We start from the raw sequence: 17,758 nt of genomic DNA, 5'->3' as shown, positions 1-17,758 counted from the left end.
CGACGAAGTTGTTTTGAAATGCTTCCTGACAGCTAGCTAAACGGGAGTTTTATGGCGCATAAGCAACTGTGGCTTTCATCCGCCAAACACAAGATTTACGTCCTCACAGTTACCAAACTACGGCCATCAGTGAATCGCATCTTACTAGCATATTCTCAGACAGCCTGTAGCCAAAACTATAAGAGGCGATTACAATATCCGGTCTCATTTCACCGGCATAGTTGCCCTGTGCGCGTGATATCAGCAATAACCTCTGACACAGACATTATTTATGGCTAGCTTTTCATTGCATATTGAAATACGAGATGACATACGTCATTCGGGGCTCCAGAATATTATGATCATTCATGTTTCCATCTCCTAAACTGGCTCCCATTGTTAATCATTTTCCAGAATTTTAAATAAAGTATCTCTCACAAGTAGACCAATGCCGGCCCTCCTTCTTTGATCGCGAAGTGAATATCATGATCAAGACCCGCACATGAAACGGTTTTAGTCTGCGCCCTACACTGCGCTGTGTTTTTTTTATTATGTTCAATCAAAGAACGGAATAGAATATCTCATTTATAATGTGTGTGCCGTGAATTTGAGAAGGACGTGCTCTAAACCCCTATCATTGATTGCAGGACCAGCCAAGTCACGCCGGAATCCCTCCTTTCATCAGACTATGGAATTTACAACAGTGCTGCTAGCTTCAGCTCTTTACGTGCTGATCTGCGTCGTGGCAAGCAAATGGCTTCTTCATAAGCGGCTTCCTCCTGGTGCCAAGCTTCCGCCCATGCCACCTGCAGGATCCATTTGGGGACACGTTGAGATAAACAATCCGGACTTTTTATCTAAGAAGGCGCTAGAATGGGCATCGCAGTATGGTCCTGTTTACAGGTAAGGTTGCCTCAGAAACCTGGATACTAGTAGCATGTGATAACATTATTTGTTTACCAATGTCAAATAGACTCATTTTTGCATCACAGACATTTCCAACTTACAAATATAGTCTAGAAAGTTACAATAACGAGTTAAAGCAGTTCATACCACGAAGAAGTCTAATAACCATTTTTTGGAAGAGGAATAGGTAAATCCTTGGAGGCATAAGGAGACCAGCCGACTAATAGGTCGGACATAGGCAGAATATATGCGCAATGCCGTGACACAGGGTCTCTGGGAGCAATGGACTAAGCTACATCAGAAGCCGCGCGTACGACTTAGCACACACACAATGCACCTTATGGGTTATTTTTCATGCTCTTTATTCTATACAATATCCTCGCCGCCAGCTGCTGCAAGCACAAAGTAGGGAGCGCTTTCGTGGACACGATACGAAAAGACGGCAGTGATAAGCCAGGAAGCGATGTTTTGTCCTTCTTGTCTTAAATGATGCTAGGGACGTGGGAAGGAAGTGAATAGTCCACACTGTACAGAAGAACTAGTTATTTATTTCCTTCAGTAGGCAGCGCAAGGGAAAGTCTGCTCCAAGTTTAAGGTTGCCCAGCGCACCTTGCCAACTCGAAGGAGCGGGAACGGGACCTTGTAAACAAGACCCCTTCAGCTAACTGGGAATTCACCGAGCTTATATCGAAAATTTCGCATTCGATTGCAATTCTTAAAAAGAACATTATTGTGGAAGTTGACGGTTCTCTTTATTGTGATGCTTCATGCATCATAGCACCTGTTGATAAGAACGCGGTTTTGATTACGGTGTTTGGTAATGATTTTCACACAATATTGGGCGCGAACGCCACCACTGGAGCGAACGGCGCTAGTGTCGATTTTGGGGGGCACGTGGGATTACCTGACTCCTCTTACTGCTGCTAAAGGAGACGCTCGATTGAATTTGTGCTTTTTAAAAGCTAATAGTCGCGTTTATTTCTGTAGTTTGGGATTATATAAAGTGCCATTCTCACACGTTTTGATCTTGCATAGTGAGTGAGGCTGCTGAAGTTTATTTAAGCTATTGCTACGATCCGTTACTTCTCTTTACCCGGACGTAAGCGAGGGAACCCGGCGCAAGCTCCCATTGCTACCCGAAACATAAGCTCACAGAACCTTCCTTGATCAAAATTGGAATAGTAAAATCAGCGAGTGATCATTCTCATGATATGCGCAGCAGACATTTCAGCGAGCGAGATTTTGTCCATAGAGTTGGCGCTAAGAGTTCGGTGAGCAGTAGAAGGAATGGCGCGGGCGTTTTAATTTGCCCTTATCACTTGTAAAGCTAACGATACTATTGCTGGAAGGATAGAAAAGGTGCTGGCTTCTTCATGGAGCACTACCCTCCCAAAGAACGGAGGGATGGTGCGAAGGACAGAAAGTCTCAAATTATTCTAAATGAACGCGTTGACACCGAAGGTTCACAGAAGTGAACTGGAAGATTCTGCCGCCTCGGGCCGTGGTATGCATGATACGTTGTCTCAGGCAGCGCCTCCAGTACTGTAGTCATTTTAAATGCCAGAGTCTGTGAAATAATTGAAAGATAGAGTTTTTCATGCATGTTGTGATGTGTTGGTCTAGATATGCATAAAAATAAAAAACAACTACTGTTCGCGGGGAAAACAACTATCCGCTTCAACCTAGAGCTCCAGTGGCGGTAGTCAGTGAGCAAGAATTCGCTGCGTGGGACGCAAAATTAATTCATGTCATCCCAACACTCAAAGTTGTTTGCTCTACTGCGTTCAAGGGAGCAGGGGAAAGGTGCCGCTTTCGCCGGCACTTTGCGAAGGCGCTCGGCATCTGTCAGACTCCTGACAGTCTTTTGATCTTGCAGAGGAATCCCATTACCTGTATGTGCACTGACTGCTTACATTTGACTTGTTGTGCGGTAGCTTCACTTGTTCCTTTCTTTTCATAGCAGCAGAAATGCTGCAGCCGATGCGCGTCTTCGTAGCAGTAAAGCTCGAAACTACAATAACTCTGATTGGGTGAAGTGCATTTTGCCGAATAAGTAGGTCTCATACCTCACAATAACCTTATACAGGCCCAGCCAGAAGTGTATATTACACAAATTAATGAACGTAATGCTAACACGCAACTGAACTTTATAGGAAAGCATCCCACAGCAGCAGTGCAACGCGTGTTATGCCACCTACTTCGTCATGCGGGCGCTTCCGAGAGGTGCGGAAGCGCCACGGAATGTCCTCGCGCCCAACGTGAAAATTTTCTTCGTTTTTGACAACGAACATTGGAATTAGTTACAGTATAAATGTTGTCTCAATCATCCTACACCGATGACTGCAGTCGCCTTAATATATCTGAAGCTCAAATTAACATTTTTGTTGGAGGCGCCTTTTTAACCTAGTAATTCATTATCATTACGCCGACAATAGAGTATGTGCGCTCTCAACAATGCAGTGGACAACAAATAATTACTGCTTTATCATAGAAAGGTACTCAAGGCGCAGGAAGTTGTCACCTCTACAGGTTAGGCTATTATTGTGCACCAAGGTTTTGATCTGTCATTCATTCGTATAGTAATTTGCCCAGTTTTCCCCATTTTGCGCATTATCCTAAGATACTCGATATCCTAAGACGAGCAAAGAGCATGCGCGCGAAAAAGTGAGATTTTGGCAAAGTTTGGCAAAGAGCATACGCGCGGTTTGTTTGAACTCCTGGGAGCGAAGCTGCAGCCACACCCAACCAGGGGAGTACTACGCAGCTTTGGTGGGAATGAAATAGCGCATATGGGAAAGTTATGCTTTCTGGTTGGGATTGGTGCTGGCACTCATCTCGTGGAATTCTTTGTTGTGAAGAAGGATCGTCAAGCGATCTTAGGACTGCAAGCTTGCGAGTGGTTTGGTCTTGTCAGTAGGATCAGAGCAGTCAACAAAGACGAGGAGTTGTCCGAGTGCATTCGCCGGCAGTATCCCAAGTTGTATACGGACATCGAACAACTGAAACAAGAGTATAGCATGACGCTTCAATATGGTGTCAGTCCAGTAGCTGAGCTGGCGCGTCGGGTACCCCATGTGATCTGATCACGGCTAAAAGAGGAGCTGGATCGTATCGAGGCTGCAAACATCATTTCCAAGGTGCGAGAGCCATCTTACTGGGTAAGCCCACTTCTTGTTGCACGAGAGGAGAACGACCAACTTCTTGTTTGCATAGATGAAAGAAAAATTAATCAGGCTTTGAAAAAGCAACACTCTCAACTCCCGCGTAGGGAGGAGATTGAAAGCGAACTCTCTGGAGCGAAGTATTTCAGCACGCTTCTTGAAAACAGCGGATTCCACAAACTCCTCATTGAAAAAATGTTCTCGCGGATTTGCACATTTATTAGCCCGTTTGGTCGTTACCGGTTCTTAAGGCTACCTTTTGGCATTGCATCGGCTCCAGAAATATTTCAAAGAACAATTACTGAAATTTTAGATGGGCTACCTGGCACATGCATATACATCGACGACATTTTTGTCTGGGGCGCCTCGTGGGAAGAGCGCCAGGAAATATTTTACAAGACCTTGGAGACAGCCAGTAAGGCAGACCTCACACTTAATTGCGACAAATTCAAGTTTGGCGCGAAACAGATAGACTTCCTTGGAGAAAGAATAAGTGAGCAAGGCATCAAACTAAACCCAGAACTGGTAGAGTGCATAGCCCATTGCCAGAGACCAGCTGCAAAAAAGAAGTCCAAAGGCTACTTGGTGCTGTCAGTTATTTCAGCAAGTACTTGCCAAACTTAGTAAGTCAGACAAAATCACTTCGAGGTCTGTTGCGCGATGATTATATTTTCAAATGAACAAAGGAACACGACATCGCGTGGGCCCGTCAAAAATAAATTATGTTGCAAGCTCCTGTACTTGCTATTTTTGATCCATCGCTACCTATAAAGCTGTCTACTGACGCATCCGTCTTTACTTTGGGTGCAGCCCTTTTTCAGCAGCATGACCACAAGTGGCGGCCCGTAGGCTATGCTTCAAGGATGTTGGCAGACACTGAGCGCAGGTGCGCAGATTGAAAGCGAAGCCCCTTTAATAGTGTTTGGTTGCGAAAAGTTTAATGAGTTCGTTATGGGTCGAAGAATTGTGATGGTGACTGATCATAGCCCAGTGATATCTATCTCAAAGAAAGTGCTCGGGGACATACCTCCTCGGCTACAAAAGCTGTTCCTGCGGCGTTTAATAATGACTATCTGTTGCAACTTGTTCCAGGGAAGAAACTGGTTTTAGCTGACACCATTGCAAAGGATGCAAAGGCAAAGCTGGCCCTATACCTTCTCAGAGGAATTGAAAGTACACGATGAATAGGCGAACAATGGACAAACTGAAAGCTTGCACAGCTAGGGACCCTGAAGTGCTGCAAGTTATGACAAATCTGCAGGAGTCAGAGCCGATATAACGAGAGTGGAAAAACTTCGCGAATGAATTGCCAGTGGCGGAAGTATTGTTGAAAGGTACCAAGGTTGTTATTCCCTAACTTCGAAGAGAAATGTTTTATCGGCTGCATCGTGGGTATCTGGGCATAGCGAAGTGCAAATCACTAGCACGCAGTCTCATGTACTGGCACAGAATGGCAGCTGACTCGAAGAAATTGCAGGGCGGTGTCCAACCTGCCAAATACATTTATATAAACTACATACTGAACCTCTGCTACTTCGTGACACACCCAGTCGCCCCTGGTACAGGATGGGAGCTGACTAGTGCGAACATGCGGGGAAGCATTACCTAGTCGTGTACGTTGCCTACTCTAACTATCCAGATGTTGCGGAGTTGCACGGCCCTACTACGAGTGAGGTCATAAACAAACTGTCTCGCATATTTCACGTTACGGCATCCCCAACTAGCTCTGCCCTTGTGGAGGTCCCCAATTCACAGCCAAGGAATTCAAAGACTTTACAGTGATTGGATGGAAAAACAGCGCTATAGTTTACAGTTTGGCTATAGTGTTTACAGTGATGTTTGACTTCAAGCAGATATTTCCAGCCCCTATTATCCGAAATCGAATGGACTCGCGGAGAAAGGCATATAGACCATCAAGAGACTGCTCAAGAAGGCAGGATCCTCAAAGGAGAAATTCTGGCTTCCGCTCCTTATCTACCGTGCGTCTCCGCTGGAGGACGGTGTCTCACTATTCGAATACCTCGTATGTCACAACAGCAGAACGCCACACCCGGACGTTCACCCAGATTCAGCCCAGCAGCTCTCACAACTTTAAAAAGCAAGAAAAATATGCACGCAGGACGACAGCTCGCACCGCTACAGCCAGGAGACAGTGTCCAGATTAGGTCCCGCAACAAGTGCGACACTGAAGCTAAAGTTTTGGATATCGTGGCCCCCAGATCGTACAGAGTACGAATACAGAATAGGAGCGTATTTATAAGGGACCATCAAGACTTATGGGAAATGAAAAACGTTTCCAAATCAACCACAAAGCAGCTTCATGCCACAGAACGTATCATCAGAGGCGTGCAGAGTCATCCAATGTTATATGTAGTGACAAGACATCAACAGACATTCACGACTGTTGACTCTCCGTTATCGATTGCAAGACAAACAGACGCATCAAGGAAGCTATGTGCACTGCCTAGAGAGCTAGGGCCTCCTAAAGCATCATCATAGCGGTTGAAATGAAGGATGTCGTTGAATGCCCTGCTCGCACTCCGCAGACCAGCTGGTGTATTTGGAGCAGCTCAGTCAACATTGTCACCCAGACAACAAGCTGCGGAGCACCCAACTGTTCTTCTCCGGAAGGAGTAACAGAAACAGCTGCCGATACTGCAAATGCAGAAAACCTGAGCCCCCTATATTCACTGCTGCAGACCCCGAGCTCATCAAGAATCTGAAGGCCTCCCCATTGAATGCGCTACCAAAATTAAGAAGCTTTGTCCAGCATACCACTCCTGCCTCTTTGAAGGACTTACTGTGCAGTCAATTTGTCGGTATAAAGAAAAGAGAATGTATCCTTGTCCGCTAAAACTATGGTGCACGCCAAGCAGTCTGGCAACGTGCTCCGGTACTTCCGGTACGGGACCAATAAACATCACTCGTTCCTCAGTCACTGAACGTGCCAGTCTTATTTAACACAGTGCCAATGAAAGGCCTATTTGTTATCAGCTTTATATGTGTGATGATAATAATAATAATAATAATAGTATTCATAATAATTTGTACATGCAAAAAAAAGGCGCGGTATCTGTCACAGTTGTTCTGTGTACACTTGACCCCCGCCGTACGGGAAGGGAGGACGGTGGGAGTGAAAGGAGAGAAGAGGAGCCGTAGTGGAAAGCTACTGAGTAATTTCGATCACAAGGGAATCTTTGACGAGCACTCGCATCGCAGAGCACAAGGACGCCTCTGAGCTGGCGGTGGGGATCGAACCCGGGACAATGTAGTTACAACGCACAAAACGCTCTTATACATGCTAAATTCCGCCGAAAAGCGGCTTATCAAGTTTTTTGTTCAGCAAGATGCGCTGAGATATATCTCGAACGATTCCAGCCACTCTCGTCACTCAAAACAATAATTCAGGTTGTTCTAGCCACCTTCTGGGTGTTTATCTAGATGCTTTTTTGCCAACTTTAAATTGATCATTACCGAATGCAGCGGGCATTCGCAGTTTGACGGCCTCCGATCACTTGTTATCGCCGCCACCGAATCGTTTCTTACCTTAACGGGCTCAAGTCAGCCAAATAAAAAGTTGTTTGCAGTTCTACTACGTCAGTCTGTTCTTTTGTGAACGCAAAATTACCACCACAAGTTGACACTATCGCGCTTACCCCCAACTTCGCTTGACCTGATGCTATTTTGAAATATGATAATTGTTTTCTGAATTCCGCGTGAATATTCATGATGAGATGAAGCCATGTCTATCTTGCTGCGCTATCTTCTGGTTTGTTTCTCTAAGTAGCTCTATGTCAGCGAGGCACAAAACTAACAAGACTGTAGCTCACGCATCTGCATCTACAACATCGTTTTGGAACATACCAAGCGGTTCACGTTGTTCTCCCACACACAAATATCACATTACGTGAATGCACACTGACATTAAACGTGGCGTTTATTTTCATCTTAAACGACAAACAGATTTGCTTTAAATTTGGTGATATGCCTCCGAAGAAGGCCGCATCGTTACTAGAAGTCAGTGAACTACCAGTGTGGTCAGTAAATTTGTTGTTGCTTTCTTTTATTATTTATTTCTGCAGACTTAGAAAGCTATTCACAGACATTGTTGTGATTAATGACATAGAAAATATGAAAAAGATTTGCAATGGATACCAACTACTTGACCGGCCAGACATTATAAACCTGGGAGAGGAGCGCTATCCTGGTAAGTGAGACCTTTGGAGATGCAATCATAATGTACTAACGGCAGCAAACAGTACCTACATAGCGACATGGAAGATGTTCACGATTGCACCTACCCATCGTAGAAGCGCACAGAGCAGCTATAGAGTGTATCGCTTGTGCAGAGGCGATAAGTTTTGCAGCTCATTGAGTCGAAGCCCTACTGACGATTGAAAAGAAATGCCAAGGCAATACCAATATGTCTGAATGGAGCCATTTCCTCTTATGCTAGCATGTTCATTGGTCCTCCTTTTTACGTTAAGTTGCCTGATACATTACATAAAGGTGGCTATTAGCCTACCTTGTGAAACCACGAGTGACCAATAAGCTTCGCCTTATTGATATGACTTGAAAGCGAGCGTCGGTCCTAATTACACGAAAACCTATTACCTGAGTGTCGTTAGCTGCCACTTTACTTGAGCCACTGTACGACATGTATAAAATCCCCCAGCCGTATACAAGCGAGCCTTTCGCGCCTTACTGTCCGTCCGCAGTCCATTTGTTGCAACAGGCCCTGAGATATGAACGCGAATTTTTTTCACAATCAAGCCGCGCAATCATGGCAAGTACAAAGGTAAATTCTGCGACGGTCATTAGTTCTTATTCTATGTCATGTTCATTCCCTTTTGTTCCATGCATGTTTTCACTTGTATTTTGAACATTCCAAGGCATTTGTCATTTTTGTGCGAGGTCCCCTTGCTACGCCGGAATAACTTCGATGAGAAGTAAGGAATATTCGATGACACATAATGCCGTCAATATCAATGATGACGATGCCTACGCCTGTTTTCAGCACATGGGATCACCCAGGTGACTGTTAACAAGGCATCCCGAGCTGCCCCCAAAACATGACATAAAACTCAGTAGTCAGGTCATCTGAACCTGGGCTACGATTTCTGTGGGAGGACTTAAGTGCCGCTTCAAGTTCAATCTCATCCACCCTGATAAGTGAACTCGACTGCACCGAGTTTCGAAAGGAGCAGTAACTGTGGTTGGACCTGGAACCTGATTAAGATTTTGAATAATGAATGAATAAAGCGATTATATGCTTAAAGGTTTGGCTCTCGGCCGCTGTTTGGGTAATTAGGGAATTAGGAGGAATAAGAATGTATCTTCTTGCTCATTTATGGTTCTTCAATCTGTTTCTTGTCGCCCGCCATGATGCCGATATGCGCGCTGTAAGTCGACCTCTCTAACACTACTCGAAGCAGGCCGCTCTCGCTGCCACAGGTAGCAATGAAATCTATTGCGGAGTTTGATGGTATCTGATGCGCTAGGGTGACATGTCGTCGTGTGGAAAGCACGTAATTTTGTTCGTTCTTCGCGGAAAAGATGCGCATTGTCATATAAGATGTTTTAGGTCTCCTGTACACTGTTCCTCACAGTGGGTGCATATGTTATGCTTGAGTGTTTTCTTTCGGCCGAAAAACCACTCGTCAAGTATGTGCGTTTGTTATTACTTTCTTGAGAAATATCTCTTGCTGTCGAGTGAGCCCTTTCGTATTGCCAAACACCGGCATTGGTGTTGCTTCATATAACCGAAAAATGCTGTCAAGTTTTATTTTGGTGCGTACATAGTGCATCAACGCTCTGCCGGATGAGACTTTAGTGAACATTTTATGGTAGTGATTTAAGTCTATCGGGTTAGGCATGGAGCTGGGGTGCGATACGTTGTACTCGAGGAGCGACAGGAGACTACCGTCATCTCTGACGTCATCGTCTTGTTTTCTATGCCTGTATCTGCTGGCCTAAAAGTCACTGAAGCACTTGCCTCGCCGCGGACCCGGCTCCGGAAATTGCTTCAACGCCGCTGGTATCGCCGTGGGGTTATGGCGCGCGCTAAGCAGTGGGAGCGGCAACATTGATGCAGCAGGCACCTCCTTCGACGTCCGTAGCGCGCATGGAGACTTCACTCACAGATTCGGTAGACCACCCAGATTAGGGTCCCATCACAAATGCATCGGACGCTGTTCTTGAAGCAGCACGGCAGTTTTATTCCAATCTTGTCTGATTCAAGTGGCATAGAATGCAGTTGCATATCGCGTGCCCGCCTCGCCCCCGCCGCCCTGAAGCAGTCAGGCACTTCAGCCTTATTGCTGCTCCATCCAGCACTGTCTGAATCCCGACTGGAATTTAGAGTTTCTCAAAATACCGGAGACTTCCTTAACAATTTCCTGGTAATCTAGAAGCCGCGAGTGGAGGCGCCAAGTCCCCTTCCCGCGAGATACCGGAGTTTCAACAGTGAAGTGAAGGACGACATGCCTGTAATCTCTCAACGCAGAGGGGAGAAACCCCATTGAGTGCATGTCAGAAACAGTGTCGGCGAGGCATGGAGACGGTCTAGCTTGCTCTGAAGGCGCCTCCCTTTCCAAATGATCCCTGACTGTCCCGAGCGGAGTACCCTGCAGGCATCAACCAGATCTAGCTCCTCCACCAGCTTCCTAAGTGCCTGCGCCCCTGCCTATCCCGTTCTTTAGGCGGAGTACCACTAGAAGAGAGGTGATCTGCTCTGTCGAAGACACAGTTCAAGTCGCCAACCAGAGCTACCTTGGATGAACCTACTAAATGAGAGTCAAGGCTCTTGAAGAATGTACAGTGAACACGACGTTTTTTCGGAGCGTAGACGTTAACTATGCGAATGCCAGATTCTGGATCCTCAGACAGGACGTGGCCCTCACCATTCCTGCCATGGTGCAAACCTGAGCCAGGGAATCGTTGCATTAAAATAATGCCAACCCCACTGGAGCCCGACGCGCTATAGCCCCAATAGACCTGGTACCAAAAGTTCTGTCCAAGCTCTTGATCTGGCCTTGAAATTCTGGCTTGATCTGGATTGCTTAGAGCAACAGCACATGTCACGACAGTTAAAAGTAGCTATCGTACGCGATATTATTATGAATGGAAAGAAAGAAGCTACCTGAAAGAACCAATAACCGAGAAGGTCCTGCGTAAGGCGGAATGATCGAAGCAAGAGACTTGAAGAAAGAGAACTTTACTGGGGACCTGAAGCTGCCTCAACCTCGCGGTCGGGACCCCTCTTTGATAGAGGAGGCGGGAGTGGATGAAGAGGAGAACGAGGAAGAAATGGAACCCAGAGTGCATTCACAGTCAACCAGATTCCAAAACGTGTTCCGCGTTATTCCGCGTCATCATGCATGCTTGGTGCATAAACATCTTTTAAATGAGGCTCTCACGCGCAGGTACTTACATATAATCGGACAGGTGGACTCTCCGGAATGTTCAACTTGTGGCCTCCCCGAGACTGTGGACCAGATATTGTTGGTATTCCCAGTGTATGAGTGTGAAAGAAGTGTGCTAGCGGCTTCCTTGAAGAGTTTGGACAAGAGGCCTCTCTCGGAGGAACTGCTGCTGGGCGCCTGGAGGGACAAGGGGAAGGGTGTCCAGACATTGCATGCTCTTTGCCGTTGTTGTTTTTTTGTGCTACACTGGACTTGATTCGCGCTTGTAAATCAAGCTTTTGTGCCTGTATATATATTTCATTTGCCTTCTCCAACATCCTCACCCATCATGATCTTCTTTTTTTCTCCCCTACCCCCTCCCCAGTGCAGACTAGCAGGCCAGATTTGAATCATTCCGGCCAACCTCTCTGTCTTTACTTTCAATTAATCCATCTATCTATCTACCGTACAAGCCGACCATATGGAAGAAGAAGGTGGTGAGCTAGGAGAGCTCTGAATCACCGGGCTCAGCAAAATAATTCGATTCCTGACCCTTGCACAGTTAAGGTGCTATATTTATCGCAAAACGATTGAGCACCTCCTTTGTGATTGCCCTGGTTTTCCAACTGAACGACATACGCTGCGTACTGCATTGGATCGTCTGGACGCTCACCCCTTAACGGAAGGGAAGACCTTGGGATCATGGCCACAAAAGTCATCTGCGCTCAAAGCCTACAAGGCACTTCGCTTTTAAGAGAGACTAGCCTGATTGACAGACGGTGACTTTCTCACCTCCTATTCTCTTCCACCCTCCCCTTTAATCCTCCATTCTCCTTCCCCAGTGCTGGGTAGCCAACCGGAATTCTTGCTTTTTGATTAAAATCCCTGCCTTCCCCCTCCCTTTCTCCTCCTCCTCCTCTGCCCGGTACAGGATGGAGCAGCAATCAGTGGCGAGCGCCGTAGCGTTTGCAGGTGGGGCATAAAAAGTCAGTGAGCGCAGGTGCTGCTATCTAACATCGCTGTGGGGATGTAGAAGTCTAGAATCCTGATGCTTTCTCTAGCTACGCTGTATCTGTTTCGGTTACAAGCTCGAGTATGCAACTTACCCTTTGAGCTGGGCAACAGAAGTTCCATTTTTGCAAACATTTCGGGAGCATAACTGATCTCGATCGCGCTGGTACCTGGTTCGAAAAGTGGGATCGAATCCAGCGGTGACCGCGTTTCCTTGGAAGCGCTTTTGACAAATGAAATCTGCCCTTTACTTTGATTGTGTTTAATGGGTGAGGATACTTCCGCATGTACTCCACACAGCCGTGATCCAAAAAATCAGCCAACAAGGCTGACTGATAAAGCTGAAAGTAAAGAACATGGTGCTCGCCGGAGAGCAGAGACAATAAGACTAAAAAATGAGAGCTTCGCGGGCGTGCCGACTGGTTGCCACGACAGAGAACACTGGCGATATGCTGTTGAGAATTTGTACGCAAATCATGAATCTACTATTCTTCATTCGCTCATCATCGGCCACATCGGCACCGGTGTTTCAAACCATCAATGTATCGTCTACAGGTATTCCTGCCTTGATCTCGATTTACCAGTCACTTCTGTTCAGAGGGGGGAGGGGGTGATGTTGGTCAAATTGTAGCGAAAAAGAGGGCAGTTTTAAAGAAAACAAAATATTTTATTATTGATTATAACCTGTAGATTTGATCCGCTGTCGCTTTGTGTATGTACTTAATTAAAATCGGTAAAGCTACGTTCGTAAGTGCGCAGCATATAATGGCAAAACTTTACTTCTTATAAGCGCACAAATTTGTCTCTCCTTGACACTGTATACAGCAGCTTTTGATTCAGTACCCAAAAAAAAAACTGCCTGGGCTAAAAGCACGGAGGTCAGAGGCTAAGTGATCCACTAAGCAGACGTTAGATGTGCTTGAGCGGTGGTACGCAGCTATAAATGCGTAATAATAAGCGTGAAGCTCTTGAATAATATGAATTTTATTTTATAGGGATAAGCACGCAATGCGGTGAAGTATGGGCCGCGAACAGGCGATTTATCATGACAATGCAACGTCAAATTGGATTCAGCCAAGCAACGAAGAGAAATTTTATGGTGAGTTTTTCAAATACCAAAATTTAAAAATATTTGTATTGTCTATCCGAAATATTGCAGCAGCATTAGGCTTTACCTCAGCATTAACAAGGGCCATCTGAGTAAAACAGCAGAATAGAAGGATTTTTTTATTCAGACTTGCCATGTGGCACAAAATGGGGCTGTCCTTAACTTAATGTAAATCGTGTAGAATAGAATCATCAAGAAACCGGAGCAAGCTCCGGCCCTTAATGTGCTTCATTAGTCACAAATGGAGGTCTTGCTTCCTTGTAGCCGAGAGTCGAACCTCTTGCAGTCGTCTTATTCTTTATGGCTGAATTCCTGGTAGGTAGGCTGGTAGGCAAGTAGGAGAGAGTTGAATGACTTATCAGCATTTAAGAAGAAGCATGGCAGTCTTAGCTGGGAGAAATTATGTGCATCTTGAACTGTCACATTATTTGGAGGACAACAAATACCAGCAACAGAAATTCAGATTCTCGTATGTTCTGGATGCTAGCCGGTACCAGTAAAGGCAGAATTTCGCTTTTTGATGCTTCCGATAAACCGATACCACTTGCATCAGATAACGACCCCAAAGATCACTTCAAGAAAATATAGCGCTATATGCATATCTAAATATATACCAATACGACTTTAAACTTTTACGGAGAAAGAAAAACGAGATCGAGGCATTTTACTTCTATCGGTTGCGGTTTATCACCGTTTCCTCATATACTCAAAATATGCACCAAAATAGGCCAAGGTGCACTATCATCTGGCAATAATTTTGCTCATTAGCGAGGAGCCATTCGTAAGTGCGCACTCTCCCACACACCCTACTTAGATTGTGTGGCGGTAGCTCTGCTTGGCTCATAGGATATGCCCTCGAATTGCGTGAGACGATACGCTGAAACCCAGAAACCCAGCTACCTGATGTTACAGAACAGGGTGGCTGCTTGGCGCCCAGCTTTTGCCGGTTCAGTCCAGAGAAATTGCATCAGTAACAACTAGAAAACAAAAGAAACTTTATACGATCAGAAACGATTCAGAGAAATATACGATAATATTCTGAACACATCAGGTCACAAAAAGCAGGGGCACATTATGCAATCAAGGAGGCGATCTAATACACACAGAAGTTGAGCAACAATAAATAATACCCAAGAAAGTGAAAATAAACACCAAATTGTTTTCAGGGCAATATGATAGACCGGCATCTGGAGAGTCATGTTGTGGCCCTCCGATAGACTTGGGCCGCTCCCCGCAGATGGGGGGGCTAGATGGACAAAGAATTGACCCGGCAGCGTAGCATTAGCTCTTGGTGACCCACTGGAATATTAGCTAACCGACTGCCAAAGCGGCGCGACCTCAGTTTATAGGCCAACACCAATGCCTTCCGTAGTGCAGTGCCTGCACTGTCCCACCCGTTCGCACAGTATTGCGACTGTCCGTCTGTTCCACTGAGGGACTGAGTGGTGGTGCTAGTCGTACGCCCACCCATGTAAGTTTTCTTTCTTTAGCACTCCTCTCTGTATCTTAATGTAGATAGTGTTTTATAATTGGTACATACAATTTCTCTTTTTTTTTTTTTTTGAAGGGCGCACGTCTATACGAAATGCGAGGGGCGGAGGAGGAGAAGGAAAGCAGGAGGTTAACCGGATGATGAAACCTGTGGAAGGGCGCAATTCTCTACAAATTTGTCACTCTAGTAGTTTGGCGGTGTGGATTCAAGGGGAGCCACGTTAACGCCTTATTATTGAGAAACGGTAACAGCAAATGGCCAGACGGCCACGCAGACATCTTACAGTAATTACGCAGACATCTTACAGACGTTACAGTAATTACCTATAGGAGGCACTGTCAACACCGATCTGTGACGTAAGCAAGATGCGATGGCGCTGCTGTCGCCAACGCCAAGCCGATGGGGGTGAAAAGAAGACTTTGCGTCCATAGGGATGCATGGAATCAAAAGGTTTCAAAGCAGTTTTCTGAATTTACATTTAACTTACGATATCGCCATTCGGTGGAGACCAACGATGAACATCCTAGAACAGGTTTTCAAAGTATGAAACCACATTATGGAGGCGGAGTGTTTTTACTACACTGTGAAACATATGCGGACGAAATTCGGGGGCGCAGCTCATATAACCACATACAAGAAAACTTACCAAAATATTTTCTGCTTTCCGAAAGCACCAATATACATGACAGATTGTTAAAGCTTAACAAATGCTTTGAAGAAAAAGTGACAAAGTATGCTATGTAATTCTGAAGCCAATCAATTTTAAAAATGCCTTGCTAAATCAGCACTGTAAAGACCGCAATACAGTTGAAAAAGGTAGCTGTCGGCTGGGCGCTTCTCGCAATCGCGACAGCCGATAAATTTTTAAGCTGATGATAGTTCTCGGAAAGCACGATAATCAAACCACGCGTAGCAGCCTTGTGTGAGCATCTGCTCACTCAAGGCGAAGCTCGTTTTGAATGTACTTTTCCACAGGTTGCACACCTTGAACCACTCTTATTAGTGAGCAAACTCACTGCCTTTTTTTGGCAGCATATTGGGCTAGATGAGAACCTTGCAGGATTTTGAGAAACACCCAGCGGACAACAAGCATGTTGTATGTACGCGCTCGCACCACATTTTGAGAAGCGCTTCAAAAATATAATTGCTTCCGGAATGACGTAGCATTCTCTATCGAACATTTCTTCACAACTCTCGCCACTATTTGACGGCCGGCCTTCTTTCGTGGTACTTTGGGAAACGAGACAAATATTGCAGTAAGTCGTGTTTACGTGTGTTTCTCTGAGTTCCCCTCCTAGCTCGCACCCCCATACGGTTAGCGGTGCTCGAAAAATACGCCCCCCTTTTAAATAGAATCTCATGCTTTCACAATCTTTCCAGAATGTTCATGGTTGCTCTGTAACAAAAATTAACACCGGTAGCACGTGAAATATTCTAACTGGTTTCTAAATGTTCGAATCCCTATATTAAGCTATTCTTATAAAGCTTAATTAAGCTTTATAAGAATAGCTTTATAAGCGCCTATAGGCGCTAAGCCTACCTTCCCCCAGTCTGCTTGCTACGTCGCAAGTGCCCCCTTCATTTGAAAACATGCCCAAGGAGCACACCATCATAGTGCGTGCCAGGCGGCCCTGGAATGGAACCCTCCGCACTTAACATGAGATAGATTCGCAATCCAAAAGGTAACCGCTGCTTTTAATGCCTCCGGTGATAAACCCTCTATCTGAAGACAAGGTACGCTGCAAGTTGGAGTCGATTACAATGTGCACATTTGCTTTAAAACTTGTTAATAAAATCTGCATTAGGACCAGCTCACCTTGTACGGGGTAACTGATCGCCGTGTACTAACACGATGCATCGTAGACGTGTTGTAGCAAACAACTATAGAAGCATCAGAGCGACCTAGGATGAAACAGTTCTCATATGCATTGACAAGCGTGTCTTAACTGTATTTCTAGGAAACAAAGCAAAATATTGCATTCATTTCGCCTGTCGTTATTTCGGTGATTTTGTTTTACAAACCCGTGCAATGTTCGATATCGTTGTAGATAGGTGGACAAGAGCTGCAAATATCTATCTCGTTATAGATGTGGCTTATTCTACGCACGTTGAAAAACATATCATTGATTTGTGGTACAAATTGTTTGTTGCCCACAGTGCGTCCTGCGCTAAATGTAATGTTTCATTTCATAAGTCAGTGTATTTAGCTGTGCCACTGTAGCTCAGTGGTTACGACACGTTATTGCTGAATCCAAGGACATGGATTCCCATCTGGCAGCGGCGACCGATCTTAAGTGGGGGCGAAAAGCAAAGTATCCGTGTATTTGGCGATGTAAGTGCGGGGTAAAGAACTCCAGGCTGTCCAAACTTCCCGAGCCCTCCACTACGGCTTGACGCACTTTGGAATGCTCCACCCTCTAAAGCAAACCGAACTAATCGAGGCTTTTATTTCTTGTCTCATTAACCAGGACGAGCTACATCAATTGTCTCAACGAATTGACGCATCAAATGGAGAGCCCCTTTTGGTGGAATCGAACATCATGGACTGCGTCTTAAAAATCACATCCTCGCTTGTTTATGGTGTACATATGGTCAATGACAGCACGTCGCACAAACAACTAAAGAACATAATGAAGAGATTCTATCAAGCTCTGCAAAAGCGTCAGCTTTTCCTGTTCTGGCCAGACCTACTGCTGAA

The 17,758-nt window shown here is 45.4% G+C and overlaps 1 protein-coding gene across 1 annotated transcript in view; it reads left to right on the top strand.

Annotated features, from left to right (window-relative positions):
• Nucleotides 1–667: 667 nt before the first annotated feature.
• LOC146176916 (cytochrome P450 1A1-like) overlaps nucleotides 668–17,758 on the top strand; it is a 43,380-nt gene continuing 26,289 nt past the window's right edge. The window contains exons 1-2 of the mRNA XM_084581423.1: nucleotides 668–882; nucleotides 8,129–8,253. Of these exons, the coding sequence (XP_084437549.1) occupies nucleotides 668–882; nucleotides 8,129–8,253 (340 nt within the window). The remainder of the gene's footprint in view (nucleotides 883–8,128; nucleotides 8,254–17,758) is intronic.

Source organism: Amblyomma maculatum, chromosome 10 (genome assembly GCF_055883805.1).
Source record: "Amblyomma maculatum isolate TAMU_Amacu chromosome 10, ASM5588380v1, whole genome shotgun sequence".
Taxonomy (NCBI): Eukaryota; Metazoa; Arthropoda; class Arachnida; order Ixodida; family Ixodidae; genus Amblyomma; species Amblyomma maculatum.
This window is presented reverse-complemented; position numbering and strand designations above follow the sequence as displayed.